This window comes from Lagopus leucura, unplaced genomic scaffold, assembly GCF_019238085.1.
Source record: "Lagopus leucura isolate 7727_CA_CO unplaced genomic scaffold, USGS_WTPT01 Super-Scaffold_100004, whole genome shotgun sequence".
Lineage (NCBI taxonomy): Eukaryota > Metazoa > Chordata > Aves > Galliformes > Phasianidae > Lagopus > Lagopus leucura.
The window spans coordinates 23122675-23137055 of record NW_024962264.1 but is presented as its reverse complement, the minus strand read 5'-3'; the positions used below and the strand labels follow the sequence as shown (position 1 = coordinate 23137055).

At 40.6% G+C, this 14381-nt stretch overlaps 1 protein-coding gene across 3 annotated transcripts in view; it reads right to left on the bottom strand.

Annotated features, from left to right (window-relative positions):
- GALNT7 (polypeptide N-acetylgalactosaminyltransferase 7) overlaps positions 1 to 14381 on the bottom strand; it is a 68210-nt gene that overhangs the window by 16161 nt on the left and 37668 nt on the right. For all 3 annotated transcript variants that reach the window (XM_042871602.1, XM_042871601.1, XM_042871603.1), the window contains exons 3-5: positions 6926 to 7092; positions 841 to 971; positions 593 to 672 (exon numbers count right to left, since the gene is read on the bottom strand). In XM_042871602.1, the coding sequence (XP_042727536.1) occupies positions 593 to 672; positions 841 to 971; positions 6926 to 7092 (378 nt within the window). The remainder of the gene's footprint in view (positions 1 to 592; positions 673 to 840; positions 972 to 6925; positions 7093 to 14381) is intronic.

Sequence of the window (14381 nt, the reverse complement as noted above, 5' to 3'; positions counted from 1 at the left end):
CACACAGGTCCTTGCAGACACCTGGCCTTGCGGGACAGCGGGACAGACCGGCTCAGTCCCAGGCTCTGCTTCCTTAGAGGCAATTCTCCACAGTGCTTTACAGAAGTCATAATGGACCATCTCACAATCCTGCAGTTATAAAACTCTTGAGATGGAAGTAACTTCAAATCCTGTTAAATCAGAACTTTTGCCATTACTTTTCCTTCACCAAAAATAACAGTTATCTTCAGTTAAAAAAAAAAACTTTGTTTAATCATCATCCTTTCTCAGCTAGAATAGAATGTTTTTGTAACTGTGATCACTGAGATTACTACAAAAGAGAAGCTTTGCTTGATATTTAATCTATATTAAAATATTCAGTCCACCTACTGAAATAGAAAATCTGGAGATTGATTTGCCTGTTCTTCCTCCTCACATAGCTTTTGTGCTGAGAGACAACAAATATGTCATTCAACAAATACTGACATGGTTTGATACAGATAGAAGTTGACATAGGTATACAACATATTGCTTTTAACTTTAAAAGTGAAGATTGTTGCTTTGACTTTTGCTTCTAAGAGGCCAGGCACTAGAAATCACAGGAAAGCATTACCTGTCCTTGGAAATAGGAGCTATAAGTGGCGCATACCAGTTAATTCCCACCTCACAATGGGCATCCAAATAAACCAAAACCTTCAAAAGAGAGAAACAGAGAAGCAAATGAACAATCATATCACAGAATTTGAATTAATATTATTTCACACTGAAATACCTTAATATTAAAAACAAAAAAGGAAAAAAGTTAAAGGTGTAAAATTAAGTATATATTTAATCAAGACTTGTGTGTGAGCAGGATCCTACCTGTCCAAGCTTAGCCTTCTGGGCTCCAATGCTTCTAGCCTGGATTAAACCTTCTCTCCTTTCATTTCGAAATACCTTTACAAGACCATTCCACTGCTTAATGTAGTCATCCAGTCTCTCCTTTAGGTGAGCTATCAAATAACAGGAAAAATTTATTTAGGTGAAGCTCAGTAATAGTCGTGTTTGTATTCTTAATACAACCCAACTCCAACTCTACTTAAAAATATCTGCAGACATACAGGACTTAGGGAATCTTGAAATCAAGCAGCAGCTTGTACTACTGTGCACTAAACACTAAACCTGTAGGGATTGAGCCCTGGAGCTCTCTGACTTCGTGGCACAAATTCACCTCTCTCAAGAAAAGTCAGGTCAAGTTGCTGGCCACACTGCAGCAGAGCCAGATGAAAAACTCCCAGTCACTTCAACGCATCATGAAGTGGCTTCAAGGTCTTCAAATGTGTTTTGACCACACAGAACAACATAGTTTCCACACTTCAGCATATGGTCTTTCCTCATCAGATAATGTCACACATATACAGGAGGAGGCACTGCTTTTCTGTTTATCATCTCCGTTTGCCACGTTTGGACTTAAAAAATATTATGCTAGTCTTTTAAATCTGGAAATCTGAGACAAAAACCCACTATATTCAAATTATTCCCCTCTCTCATCTAGACCTGTCCCACCTTGGGGTAGCAGTGGTGTTGGATTAATCTTTTAATTAAATTCATAAAAACAATACTTGGAAGAGCCAGAACTGCAGTGGATGAGCTGTGGTTCATTGTACTGATGATCATGCTACCAACCCCACAGAACACAAAAAGGACAAGAGAATTTAAGCCAATTTTGGCTTAAATAAAGGGATGAGTTATCCAGAAGAACCAAGATGGGCTACACTGAAATGCTTACAGATTTGTATTTGCACTTGGGCTTTGCCAGACTACTCTGGAAAGCACATTTCTACCACACAATTTGAAAAAAGGATGCAAGTGTTGCATAATATTTTTGCACAGTTGATTCTGTTGAGAAAATTCAAAAAGGCAGAAGGGCTGGCAGTCAGGCACTCACAGTTTGAGGCTACGCTAATTCAACTACCGCTGTCCATTTGAAATCTATTCCTGTACTAAAAGGCTTGAACGAATCACGTCCAGCTTCTGTTTCTCCATCAGCGCCCAAAATAAGCCACCTAATCTGAGGCAGGGACACGCACAGTGTGGTCTGCAGCAGCCTGAAGGGGCAGACAGATATGTATTAGTGCTGAGCCAAGAGAATGCTGCCGGGAAGGACAGAGCATCCTTCTCCTCTGCTGCTCCTGGCTCCTCCACAAGCCTGTCCAACACCTAGCACTCATGCTGGTCTTCTGCCTATTGTGGTTCCACACAAGCTGTTAATCAGGCTTGAGGAGTAGCTTTTGAATTGGCTGAGGTTGGCCTGTCTCCTCATTGGTGAAACCACAGAGGTGGGCATGGCCAGGAGGGACAAGATGAGGTGGAAGGACAGGGACGTCCCTTGCACTAGCAATCAGACATCAAGGTGCTTCAGCTATGCTGTTTTCTGCACTCTGAATTAAAAGGATTGAAGCCCGGAGTTTGCTGTTTGCTGCTCCTTACATTTAATAAGTTTTATATTCTTGCCAAAAGTATTTTAAAAATGTTTATTTTAAACAAAAGCTACACATAAATTACTCAGATAAAAATGTTTATTTCTTATAAGTGAAGTTTCCAAACTCGAAAATTCAGCAGTTCTGCCAAAGACCAGAAAATCTTCAAAATCAGTATTCATTCTATACTGATATTATCCTTCCTCTTCAACTTTATAAAATAAAGTTTTCTCAAGCAGCAGTTTTAAGTATCCTCTTTTCCCACACACATTTACAGTTTCTTTTGTAAAGCCTTGTGAACTAGAAAAATGTCAAGGATCTATAAAAATCAAACAAGGGAAAGAACAATTTTATCACTTATGCTATATAGAGTAACGTGCCATGCGTTATATAGAGAATACGCAATATGACAGTTGTATAAAAAATGTTATAGGATAAATTTCAGTGAGTTATGAGGTCACACTGAAATAGTACTATGAGAACCTCTGTACCACACCGTTATATACTCTGCACATTCCAAATACATGCAACAGTCGGGAAGGTTTTAAAGTTTGTAAACTTATTTCCAGCTCTCTTGCCCATGAAGCCAAATGTTTTACTTATCAAAAGTTCAAGTATGTACGGTTCATGGGAGCTGTAAAAACCTGTAACACTGATTCACTAAAGCTCTTCCACAGCACAAGTCCATTTTGCATTTGCTTTGCAGTCCATTATCCCAGTCTTTGCCAGGGCTAGCAGCAAGTGCTCTTTCCCACAGGAAAACTGAATTTTCCCCTTTTCCCATTTTATAGAGACTTGGCATTGCTAGGCTGCATGACAGTACTGTATAAAACCCTGATCCTTTTGCAGTTAGAAATATTGTTTGGCCAACATTAAATGCCGTTCCCCTAAAATGAGTATTTATTATATCTGTCAACAGATATTTTATTTCCTGTTCTAAAATGTCCATTTTACCCCCCAAAGTACTATAACCACCAATCTGGTCTTCCCTTGTTTGGGTGGTTCTCTCAAGTCTCACTGCATGATTACAGCATGAATCAATGTTTTTAAAAAGCACAACCTTTCTCCAAAAGGCATTAGGCACTGCAGATTGCAGCTGGGGGTGGGGAGGAGGAGAGCTCTGTTTTTCTTCCTCTACTCATGGATGTCATTTATTAAGAACAAGAGGAATGGCATCACAAGCCCTCCCTAAAGCTGCTGCCTTCCTGGTCTCCACAGTCTAACACTGCTAGTATAGGGCTCTCAGTTCAGACAGGGGTACCCATTCACATTTCAGATCCCACCTGTGAGCACTATTAAACTGAAAGTACTGTTACCTATCAGTGCCCATTGCTTCCCATTTTTATTATCATAAAGGATGCTACACCAGATAACCTTAAAGAAAACATAAGTAAATGGATTCTAGGATGCATTAGTACAGAGTTTTCCACTGCAAACATCAGAACTAGTGCAATTGAATTAGCTTGGCATCATCTTCTTGTTACTGTTCTGTCTGCATGTTGGCAAAGAAAGACATGCTGGAGCTGAATTCAGCACATCTTCCTGAGCAGCCCTCCACAGCCAAGACTTGCTGTTTGCAGAGGAGATGAAGGCAGGCAGGCAGGCAGGCAGGCAGGCAGCATCATTCTGCAAAGAGGCTGCTCCCAGCTGACTTTCCACAAAGAACTAAATGAAAAATAGCATTTTCAAAGCGCCGCAATTGTTTCTGCCTGTAAGGTATGTAAGGAAAAACAGACAAAGCAAGCAGTCTGAAAGCAGGCGGGGAAGAGAAAGTCACGAAGCCTGCCTGTTTGATCAGCACCACTTCTGCTTTGGCTGCAGAAGCAAAAAGCCACCAGCAGCTCTACTACGGCAAAGACTGTTTCTGATGTGCAGCTCTCCTAACTAGTGTGGATCACTTCAGGCAGCTTGGTGTGTCACCCCAACTATGCTAGATCATGCTTTTCTCCAGGGAGAAAGAAGTGGAGCTAGATTCTCCTCCTTCAGCCATTTTTAAATCTGGAATGCAATTTGAATGATTGAAATTAAGTTAATTATGTTTACCAAGTAATAGCCTAAAGCATTTTAATGAATTATTATAGGGAAATAATGCAGTTGCAGCGAGGTGTACAGAGTCATTCCAGTCCCTGCTTGTTTTCCAGTTGCTCACGCATGAGAACACTTCATCCCATGCTTACTTTACTCCATTTTCTGACCTATGTTATTTGGGAAAATGAAGTCTAGGAAAAATAAAGACAAGGGTCTGCTGGAAGTTAGTTCTAGGCTAGCTGTATCTATCAGCTAACCATACATATGTGTGTAAAAAGCACAGATTCTGCATTCCAAAACAAGTTTCTGGAAAAATATTACCTGTATTTAACATTAGTCATATACTGGAAAAGTGTTGCGCCAGTTATGCCAAACTCAACCCATAAATGACATGTGTAGTAGAGAATCAGCTATGACTCATGTGCAACCCAAATATTGAGACTGATCACTAGTAAAAACTTGGTGATGTTTCTAGAGACCGTCAGCATTGCAGTTACTTCATGCTGCTCACTCAGGCAGTCCTTGAACAGCTCAGAAGGAAAGCTGTGATCCCAGCTGCAAAGGAAAAACACAGTACATGTCTGCTGACTGAATTATTAAGATTACATCCCTTAGGAGAGAAGATATTTCTGCTTTATAATGTGTGTGTATATCTAAGCCAAATTCTCAGAGGCTGTAAAAAATAGGAGACTATTATGTACCATTCAGTATCTTTATTAGACTGAGCCAGATGTAGACAAGTTTACAATACAGGTAACTTTTCATCTCCTGTAAAAATAAACAGAAAATGATACCTGTCTACCTATGGGTATGACGTAAAAATTAGCAAACCTTAACTATCTTTAACAGCAATTTATACTCAATCCTGATTATGTGATCGATTCAGACATACCAGGCAGATATGCAGACATACCAGCAGAACACAATAACTGCTGCTAGACTGAATACGAAGAAGTGCAGTTTGCCTGATGAAAGGGACAGAGCTTCAGCACAGAGCCATCTGCTGTCAGTGCCCAATGCAGCTATTACACAGAGAGGAGACCGAAGAGTCTGTATTCTATGCTCCTGACCAGTTCTGACTTGCCTGTGCTCCTAAAAGCCTACCCTAGCTCCTCACTGTCATCTTAAAAGAAACTGCCATATGATATATGATATAACCATATCATATATGCTTACAGTTCTGTCAAAATAACGGATTAGCTCTGCCCTACAAAATCAGAGCCATACAGCATCAAATGACACACAAGGAGCAAAGGCTTGAAACCATGATTTTTGCATGGGCAGAACTATTGAAGACTTTCCCTCTTTGTCACAGATTTGTATTTTCTACAAATATATTCTACCAAAACCTAAGAGTGTGAGTACCTTTTCGGCTCACTATTACCTTGATGCCTAAAAGTTTCTCAGGTATAATGGATTTATTCCCATAAAAATAGGGGTGAGGCAGAGGTACTGCTATACAAGACAAGCAACAAAGAAATCAAGTAATTTGTTTGAAAGGAGAAAGTCAGAGGCAGTAATTGATGTCTAAGTACTGTCTCAGTAACAAGAATACACTTCTTGTGTGTATAAAATATTCTTAGTTAGGCAACTACTCTGTCAACTTCCATCAGAAAGCTAGGCAGCAATAAAATCTTGCAAAAAAACCTGCATTTTTAAAAATAAATTTCAAAGTAGAGCACTGAGTTGAAAAAAGGTGATTTCCTCTATACCAATTACCTTATAGTTATATTTCAACTCTCTGCATTTGGTCTCAATTTAAATTAGCTCTTAAGACACCACCATAAGAGGAAAAAGAGTCAGTGTACGTTCATATTTCTAAGAATCACACAAAAATACATACATTATCAGTATAAACTAAGGCTGTATATTACAAAGGAAGAGGAAAATCTTTGGATTTCTGAATTAATATGCAAGTCTCAAAGAAAGGCAGAATTCAACATGTGCTTAAATTCTTAGCTCCCTCACTGCCCTGAGAAACAACCACTTCAACACAGTGCTAAAGGATGTCAAAAATGAAAAAGATAGTGAAAAAGAATTGCCTTAGATAAATTTTTATTTTAGTGAAGAAGAAAAAAAAGAAGAAAGAATTTGGATTCCTCTACAGAATAAGGGAATGAATTATTCCTAACAGGTTAAACACAAACTCATTCAATATTCTCAAAACTGTTTGTTTTCACAAGAGCTGTTCTCCCAGCAGACTCCTACATATTCCTCCATGGTGCAGGAGAGAAGTAACACAAGCCCTGTCTTTCAAGCAACTGACTGCATAGAAAGGATTGTCACCTTCATGAAAGCAGCTCACTGGAAAAGAGCCTCCCATGCTGAAAAGACTGAAGAATCAGCTTGCTTTCCTTGCAGTCAACTCAGTCCACAGCAGGTAATAAATCAAAAGAAAACTAATTTTAAAACAATGCATTTGCCTTTTCTGCAAGCAGTGTATTAATACTCCAACATACCTTTGTTGCTGAAGTCATCAATCAGCACAATTTCTGCCAAGTATTTCCTAGGTGTTCTCTTAATGACGCTGTGAACTGTCCTCATCAGCGTGGACCACCCTTCATTATGGAAGACAATGACGACACTGGAGGTGAGCAGGTTTTCATCATAATGCCAGTGTTTGCATCTGTGAAAAGATTTCATTGCATTGGTTTTGACACAGTGATGTACAACACCTTTCCACACGTGCATCTTCGCTGAGAGCTGTCTTTCAGACAGAAGAGAACGAGGACGTAAATTGTACTACAGTTCAAGCAGTGGCATGAGGCCTGAGCAGCAGCCCGCTTCAGAAAGCAAGGCCTTTTCTCTCCCACAAGAGAGTGGAATGGAGCTGCTGAACAACTGCTGCCTCCACGACCATGTGCGATGGTGTGACGCTCTGCACATCCCTGCTGCCAGCACCATGCTGCAAAAGAAGGCTGCAAGGCTGCACTAAGCTGTGGCTGCCAGAATATGCCCTTAAGATACCATGATTTAGAGTGGGCTAAGCATTTGGCTCACTTACTATAAAATACTTGCTTTTTTCCTGCTTTGTTTTTGCCTTTAAAACACTTCCACTGGCTTTATGCAGACAAGAAGGGATCTTCATTATTTATATTTAAACTTTCAGGCATAACAAACATAGCTAAAAGAAAGGTCACATTTGGCTCTCTCTTCCTCTGCTCAAAATGCATTCACATGTTTCACCTGACACACAAAAGCAACAACCTTGGCCAAATCTGTGCAATTGTCCATAGTGTTAGAACACATAGCACAATCACGTGGAAAACTCAAAGAAATAAAGAGAAAAACCAAGCCCTGAAGGGCCACATCATTTTAGAAGTTATGGCTAATTTGAAAATGTAATGCCTATTTAAGGTTTGCTAATAAATGCTATCACATTAATAAATTGCACATTTTGATTGAAACAAACAGTTTATATCCCTACAAATGCATTGGATGGACATTCAAGTAACAGGTTCAGTCAGGCCTATATCTGTCTGTAACATCTTTCTTACTTACTCTCATCTTTCTTATGCCTCAGAGAAAGACATTGGAAATATGACTATTTCCTATGCCAGTTCCTACTATGTCCTTCAGCAGAGCTCTGCATCACTAAATTCCAGCTCAGCATGCCATGAAAAGCCTTTCTGCATCCACTTTAAACATTCAACATTTCAATTTCACTATGCTCTCAGAAAAAAACCATACATCCCCTTGTTCTTTCCTGTGATTTGTGCCAAACTTTGTGCCTGCGCATTCCCTAAATAACATCACTGTCTTTGAATCCTGTTTCTGCTGCTGAAGTTATAAGGGCAACAGCCTGTAATACAAGAACTGAAGATCAAGAAAAAGGACAAGCAAGTAAATGAACATAATGGCACTAACACCTTTTTTTTTGGCCATTTGCATTTTTGTCCACCACAAAGTGGTGACACAAAGCGTCTGGAAGGTCTGCTTTTTTTCTTCCCCTGAAGGATTACAGATGATTTAGAAGCAAGCAATGCAAGTAATTCAGCCACACTTCTCAACATTCATTAAATCATAGTCATCAACGATACTTCTGTTTTGCAACTGTTCCCTTCCTCAGCTACATCCCTAAATGAGATTATTCACTCTCCCTAACTACAACCTGCCCAGAAATTCCTATAGCTTGAAGTTTTCCTACTTGATAATCAGCCCCCTTTTCCAGATCATAGAATCATGGAATCATTAGGGCTGGAAAGACCACTAAGATCCTCTAGTCTAACCATCAGCACATGCCTCTGACCACTCCAGACCATGTCTCTCAGTGCCACATCGACCCTCTTCTTGAAGACCTGCAGGGACAGTGACTCCATCACCTCCCTGGGCAGCCTGCTCCAAGACCTCACCACTTTCTGAGAAGAAATTTATTCATTTGTTCTACTTATTACAGAGACGTAGTGCTTTAGATTTCAATAAGCAAAAGATCTTATTCCTTTTTTCATCTTTCAGCAGGAAAAATTTCTACTAGAGACAATCTGACTTTTCAAATATATCCATCATATATTAAACAATTATTCTTGATGAATGGAAACACTGAAACTTCCACAGTTATATTTCTCTATATACTTAAAAAGGTCAATGCATACTCCTCATGCACCAGAAAGAAAACTAAAATTGGTCAAAACAGGCTATTCATTTTCCTCCCTGGGGGACGAAAATTACCAAATGAAATCCCTCTATAACTAAGAGCTATCTGATCAGGCATTTTCTTTCTCAGTCAGGCTTGATGCAACCCCTGCAACAGCACGATCTCCAGAAGTGCACCTAAATTTCTAAAAGCCTCCCCCTCAATTGCTGTTATGCCTGAAGTAACTGCAGCTAATCACATTCCCAGCTACCAACACACAGGTGCTAGATGGCCTTTTTTTTTTTTTAAATGGATCAGGTGACTCATGTATTCCTTCCACAGATTCCTCGCAAAGATTTCAGTTGATTACAAGTTGCAGCACTTCAATCTGCACAGCAGCACTTAGGCTGCCAGCGCCCTGTGTAGCTATTTGCAGAGATAGAAGGGCTATATGCTGCCCAGGGGAGTGAAGTCAGCTGGTTCGGGGAAGATTTTCCATTGTGTATTTAATAGCACATTAATAACAAAATCATTTTCTGTTTTATGAATACATATTCACCTGGATTAATTTTAGTGGCACAGGTACATTAGAATGCAGGAAAACAGTGCTATATATTCAAAATCAGAGTGCCAGCTCAGCACTGTTCAAGAACTACGTAGAAAGAAGAACATTTTGCCTCCAGTGCTGCTGACCTGCATCTTCAAACATTATGATAGAAAACTTTTTTTTTTCTTTTCATCCAGCTAAAGACAGTCGTGATATTTCAGACTACCTTCAAACAAAATGAACACTTCTACAAACCAGAATTTTCCATGAGCTTTTTTCCTCTCATAATAAGAGGCAGTAAGTAACTTACCATATTAAAAAAAACTCAAATCCATTATCATAGAATCACAGAATGGCCTGGGTTGAAAAGGACCTCAAAGATCATCTAGTTTCAACCCCCTGCCATGGGTCAGGTTGCCACCACCAGACCAGGCTGCCCAGAGCCACATCCAGCCTGGCCTTGAATGCCTCCAGGGATGGGGCAACCACAACATCCTTGGGCAACCTGTTCCAGAGTGTCACCACCCTCTGAGTGAAAAACTTCCTTCTAATGTCTAAACTAAACCTCCCCTGTATCAGTTTAAAACCATTCCCCCTTGTCCTATCACTATCCACCCTTGTAAACAGCTGTTCCCCCTCCTGTTTATATACTCCTTTTTAAGTACTGGAAGGCCACAATGAGGTTTCCCCAGAGCCTTCTGTTCTCCAAGCTAAACAAGCCCAGTTCCCTCAACCTTTCTTCAGGAGAGGTGCTCCAACCCTCTGATCATATTAGTGGCCGTTTTACAAAAACTGGAATTCAGAACCACATCTGTGAGAAATTTGTAAGCATTTTTTTTAATCTGTATTTAATATATATTCAAAACATAAAGCCAGAGTTCTAGATAAGTTTTTTGTTTTTTTTTTTTTGCTACATATCCAACTTAATCTCCTCGAATCTGTCAGCACATTTCACTTTTTAAATTTGAAAAATCATGTGTTGCAAAATGTGCCATTTGTAAGCCGTAAAAATGTTACATTTATACCTCTAAATCACGCTTTTTTTCCAGAGACTTCATTTCACTCACTGGACAGTCAGCACACAGACTCATCAAGCACGAAAGCTTCTGCAGGCTGCAGTAGTTTACAGCACAATCTTGCCTCTCACCTTGCACTGGGAATTAGAGGTTTGCTTTAGATATTAGCAATTAATGTATTTTATAATCGATGTGGCATTTCTTCCAAGAAATGTGAGTAGGCAATTATTTGAGTGACAACCAGAGAGCCTCCACTCTTGTTTGTCCAAACCCACTGAAAAGGAGCTGGGAGAACCTTCTGTGAGGCAGCAGTGACATCCAGTGGCTGGCAAACCAAACACCAAGAAACCACACATGTTCCATGCATCTGAGGCTGAATTTTACAGTACTAGTATACCTGTGAATTTTAAACATCAGAAAAGGAAGTAAAATGCTTACATTTCCAAGCTCATGCTTCGGTTTTTAAAGACAGGTCAAGTAGGCATGGGCATCCAGACAAAAGCCACTACTGAAATCAGGCACAGAGAAGGTTCAAAGCATAGAAAGCTCTATGACAAAGAGGATTTAAATGCGCTTCAGCCTCCAGTTTTATCCCTAGTGCTCTGTCCTGCCCATACACTGCAGGGGGCAGCGTCTGCCCTGCACGGTGCCCATTCAGCTGCAGCCCACAGGTCAGCTGGGATAAGCTGAGAATCAAGACAGCTCACCTAGAACAAATAGTTGAAATTCTCACTGGTGGAGCTGAGGGGAGAGATCATTGCAGCTCTCTGCATCACTTTTCCTGACCTCCCCATAAAGAGGTCTTGTATGAGGCAAGCACAAGCAGAAGCGAACACATCCGTGAAGGACTGCACACAGCTTTCCTCAGCAATGTCACAGGGAGGAGCAGGTTTTTTTACTTTCTTTCTAGAGGGAACCCACAGGTGAATGGAATCAACACCTTCAGACCAGTCCACAAGTGAAAACTTCCTGCTCTCAAACAAGCAGTGTATTACCAAATGAAAGCATGGGTGGACTGGTGACTGGAACAAGAAGTAACCTTTCAAAAGATACAGCAGTGATCTAATGGAAACAGAGTGAGAAATGCTTCCTCTGACCATTAGCCAATATACTAACTATGTGAATTATTTCCGCTCTCCTTCCACCCCTGCTGCAAGGAAGCAGCACCACCCACCATCCCTTTACCTCCTCCATCCCAGGAGTGATGGCATGCCAGCCACAGCAGAAGACATCTTCTCTAGGGAATGCCTCTGTTCAAGAACCTACAGAGCTGGGCTGGAACACTCCTTAGCTTGAGGAAATTCCTGCTCTCACAGCTTAGTGCCCTACTTACTAACTTGCCCTTGATGATGTCCTGCAGAAGTGATTGCTTGCCTGGTCCAAGGCCTGGATAATCCCTTAGCTTCCCCTGATAGCAACCACCAGACTTGCAGATGTAGGCTGTTCACTGCTCCCGCTGAAAGAATGGTCCAGCCGTGAAATAAAAAATATATGCAACAAATGATGACAGCACTGTGACAGTGTCTTAAGAGTGAGCCCCAATCAGACAGATAGAGGACAATTTGAGATCTTGAGCTAACTGAAATGCTTCTCATGTTGTCCTGAATTCCTCCATTCCCTAGCATGCAAGCATCTCAACTCCAGAAAAAAGCAAGAGTGTGTGGCTACAACCAGTTTACCTTTCCCAATACTATCTAACTAGCACCTCTGTTTTGCAAAGGCACACCAGGTCACTGATTTCAGAGAACTGTGCTTGTGTACTTAGACCAGCAGGCAGCTGTTGCTGTCTACTGTGAGTGCCCCCAGAAAACTCCTGAGACCCTCAAGTCAGTCCTCCTTCAAGCTGAGCTGTAAATCAGTGAAATGCTGAGGGTCTCAACTTGTATTAGTAGCATTTGTATTAACAAATAATCCTAAATTGTAATTGACAATAAAGCTCTAAACTCCATTTTGCAGGAATATAAAGCTGTTCAAAATTTAAAATTGTATTTTAAGTTATATTTCATGTTGAAAAGTGTATGAGATTCATAGTAATATCAATTATCACCTACTGTTAATTGTTTGATAGCATATGCATTTTTCTCTCTGAGTGGCTTTAATGCTAGCAGAACCTAACAAGAAGTAAGGAGCTCTGTTTCCATTTGCAGCTTCCATTTCTCATAACATCAGCTCTTATCTTATAAGGACACAGAGGTTCAGCAGGCAGCATGCTGTTTACATATCTTCATTCTGAATTCAGGACTGCTTGCTGTTTTAAGATTTATTATGACTACTGCAGTAAACTGCATCCCCCCTCCCCCCGAAAATGGATGAGAGCTTCTTTCACGAGGCACCTTGCAACAGCTCACTCATCCAAATGGCTGCCAGTACCACGGTGTTAGCTGAGGCTCCTGCTTAAGTGCCTGCAGGTCAGAGGCAGCACTACTCCAGAAGACAGAAGTGAACTACACACAACCGTGCACCTCTTTGTAAGATAACTAAGTGAATCTATTGTTCATATTGTATTTGTTACTTATTAATCATTACAGGGTATTTTTATGCATCATCACATCAATACAAAACTGTAATAGTTAACTTACAAAACAGGAGTTACAGAGAAGTAAACAGACGGACCAAAAAGGACTGTTTGACCAGTTGAGGAGGGCTAGGTGATGGTTTTTTTTGCCTTCAGCATGCAATAGCACAACTACTCTTACACACTTTTTAATAGCTTAGACTAACGCCAAAACAGTATTTCCTATTTTGATAACAGCTATAGGCTCTGTATGATTCCATTCTGGAAGCAACCTGCAAAGCTATGTGACTGAGTTTCAATACTGGTGCCCCTGGAAGCACAAGCTGTACTTGCTACCATGCCTCTTAAAACCTCACAACTCTAATTCATGACCAGGTTTGTACAGAGTGCCAACACTGGTGCTAACGGCAAAGTGAAAAGAATAAATCTTGCTGCCTTTTTAATCACAACAATCTTGCCCATAGTATCACTTTCACAATGCTGAAAAAGGATAAGCAGTAAATACATCAGGGCAGGACAGTGAACCCAGAAATAAATTCCCTTCCTTAGGGGAAGCTGACTTACAGAGACAGGGAGCCAAACCCCCCTTCCTCCCTGAAGATTCCTATTTCATGTTGTGCCAATAGCTGTCCTCAGCTTGTTTCTTCTATGACATTCGACAGATCATTTTCACTTTCCAAATTAGAGCTGTACTGTTTTATGGCACTGCAGATCTGCAGCATCCCCTCAGCTCAACACAGCATTTTCCAGTGTTTCTCAAGTCCCCCTGCAGAACAGTGGCACGCAGAGCACTACCGCAGTGAGGAGACAAGCAGCAAGAGCCAACCACCAGGCAGGAGGAGGCATTTCTGCAGGTTGATTACACAAAAGCTGTTTGTTGCCCTCTACCCTCCTCTCCCCTCTGCAGCAGCCAGCACTGATTTGTCAGAAAATGCTGCTAAGAAGCTAATGCATTACGGCAATTCCCATCATTTTTCTGCTTGGGTATGCGCTGCTTTAGGAAGTGGCAGCTAGACATATTTGTCTATGTAAAGCTCAAAAGAATTCAGACTATGCATAATTTTGGATTTATCAAGCACTGACAGGTGTTACCTAATACAATAAGCAAAAGGCTATGAAAAGCTTGGGGCTCAATCCCAAGAAAATACTTCATTTCTACCACACCAGACGTCAAACCTCAAAGTTCCTGTCCAGGCTCAGATGGGCTGAATTACAATTTATTTTACATCAGTTAATTTAAAAGCTCTTAGTAGTACGTTTCTAA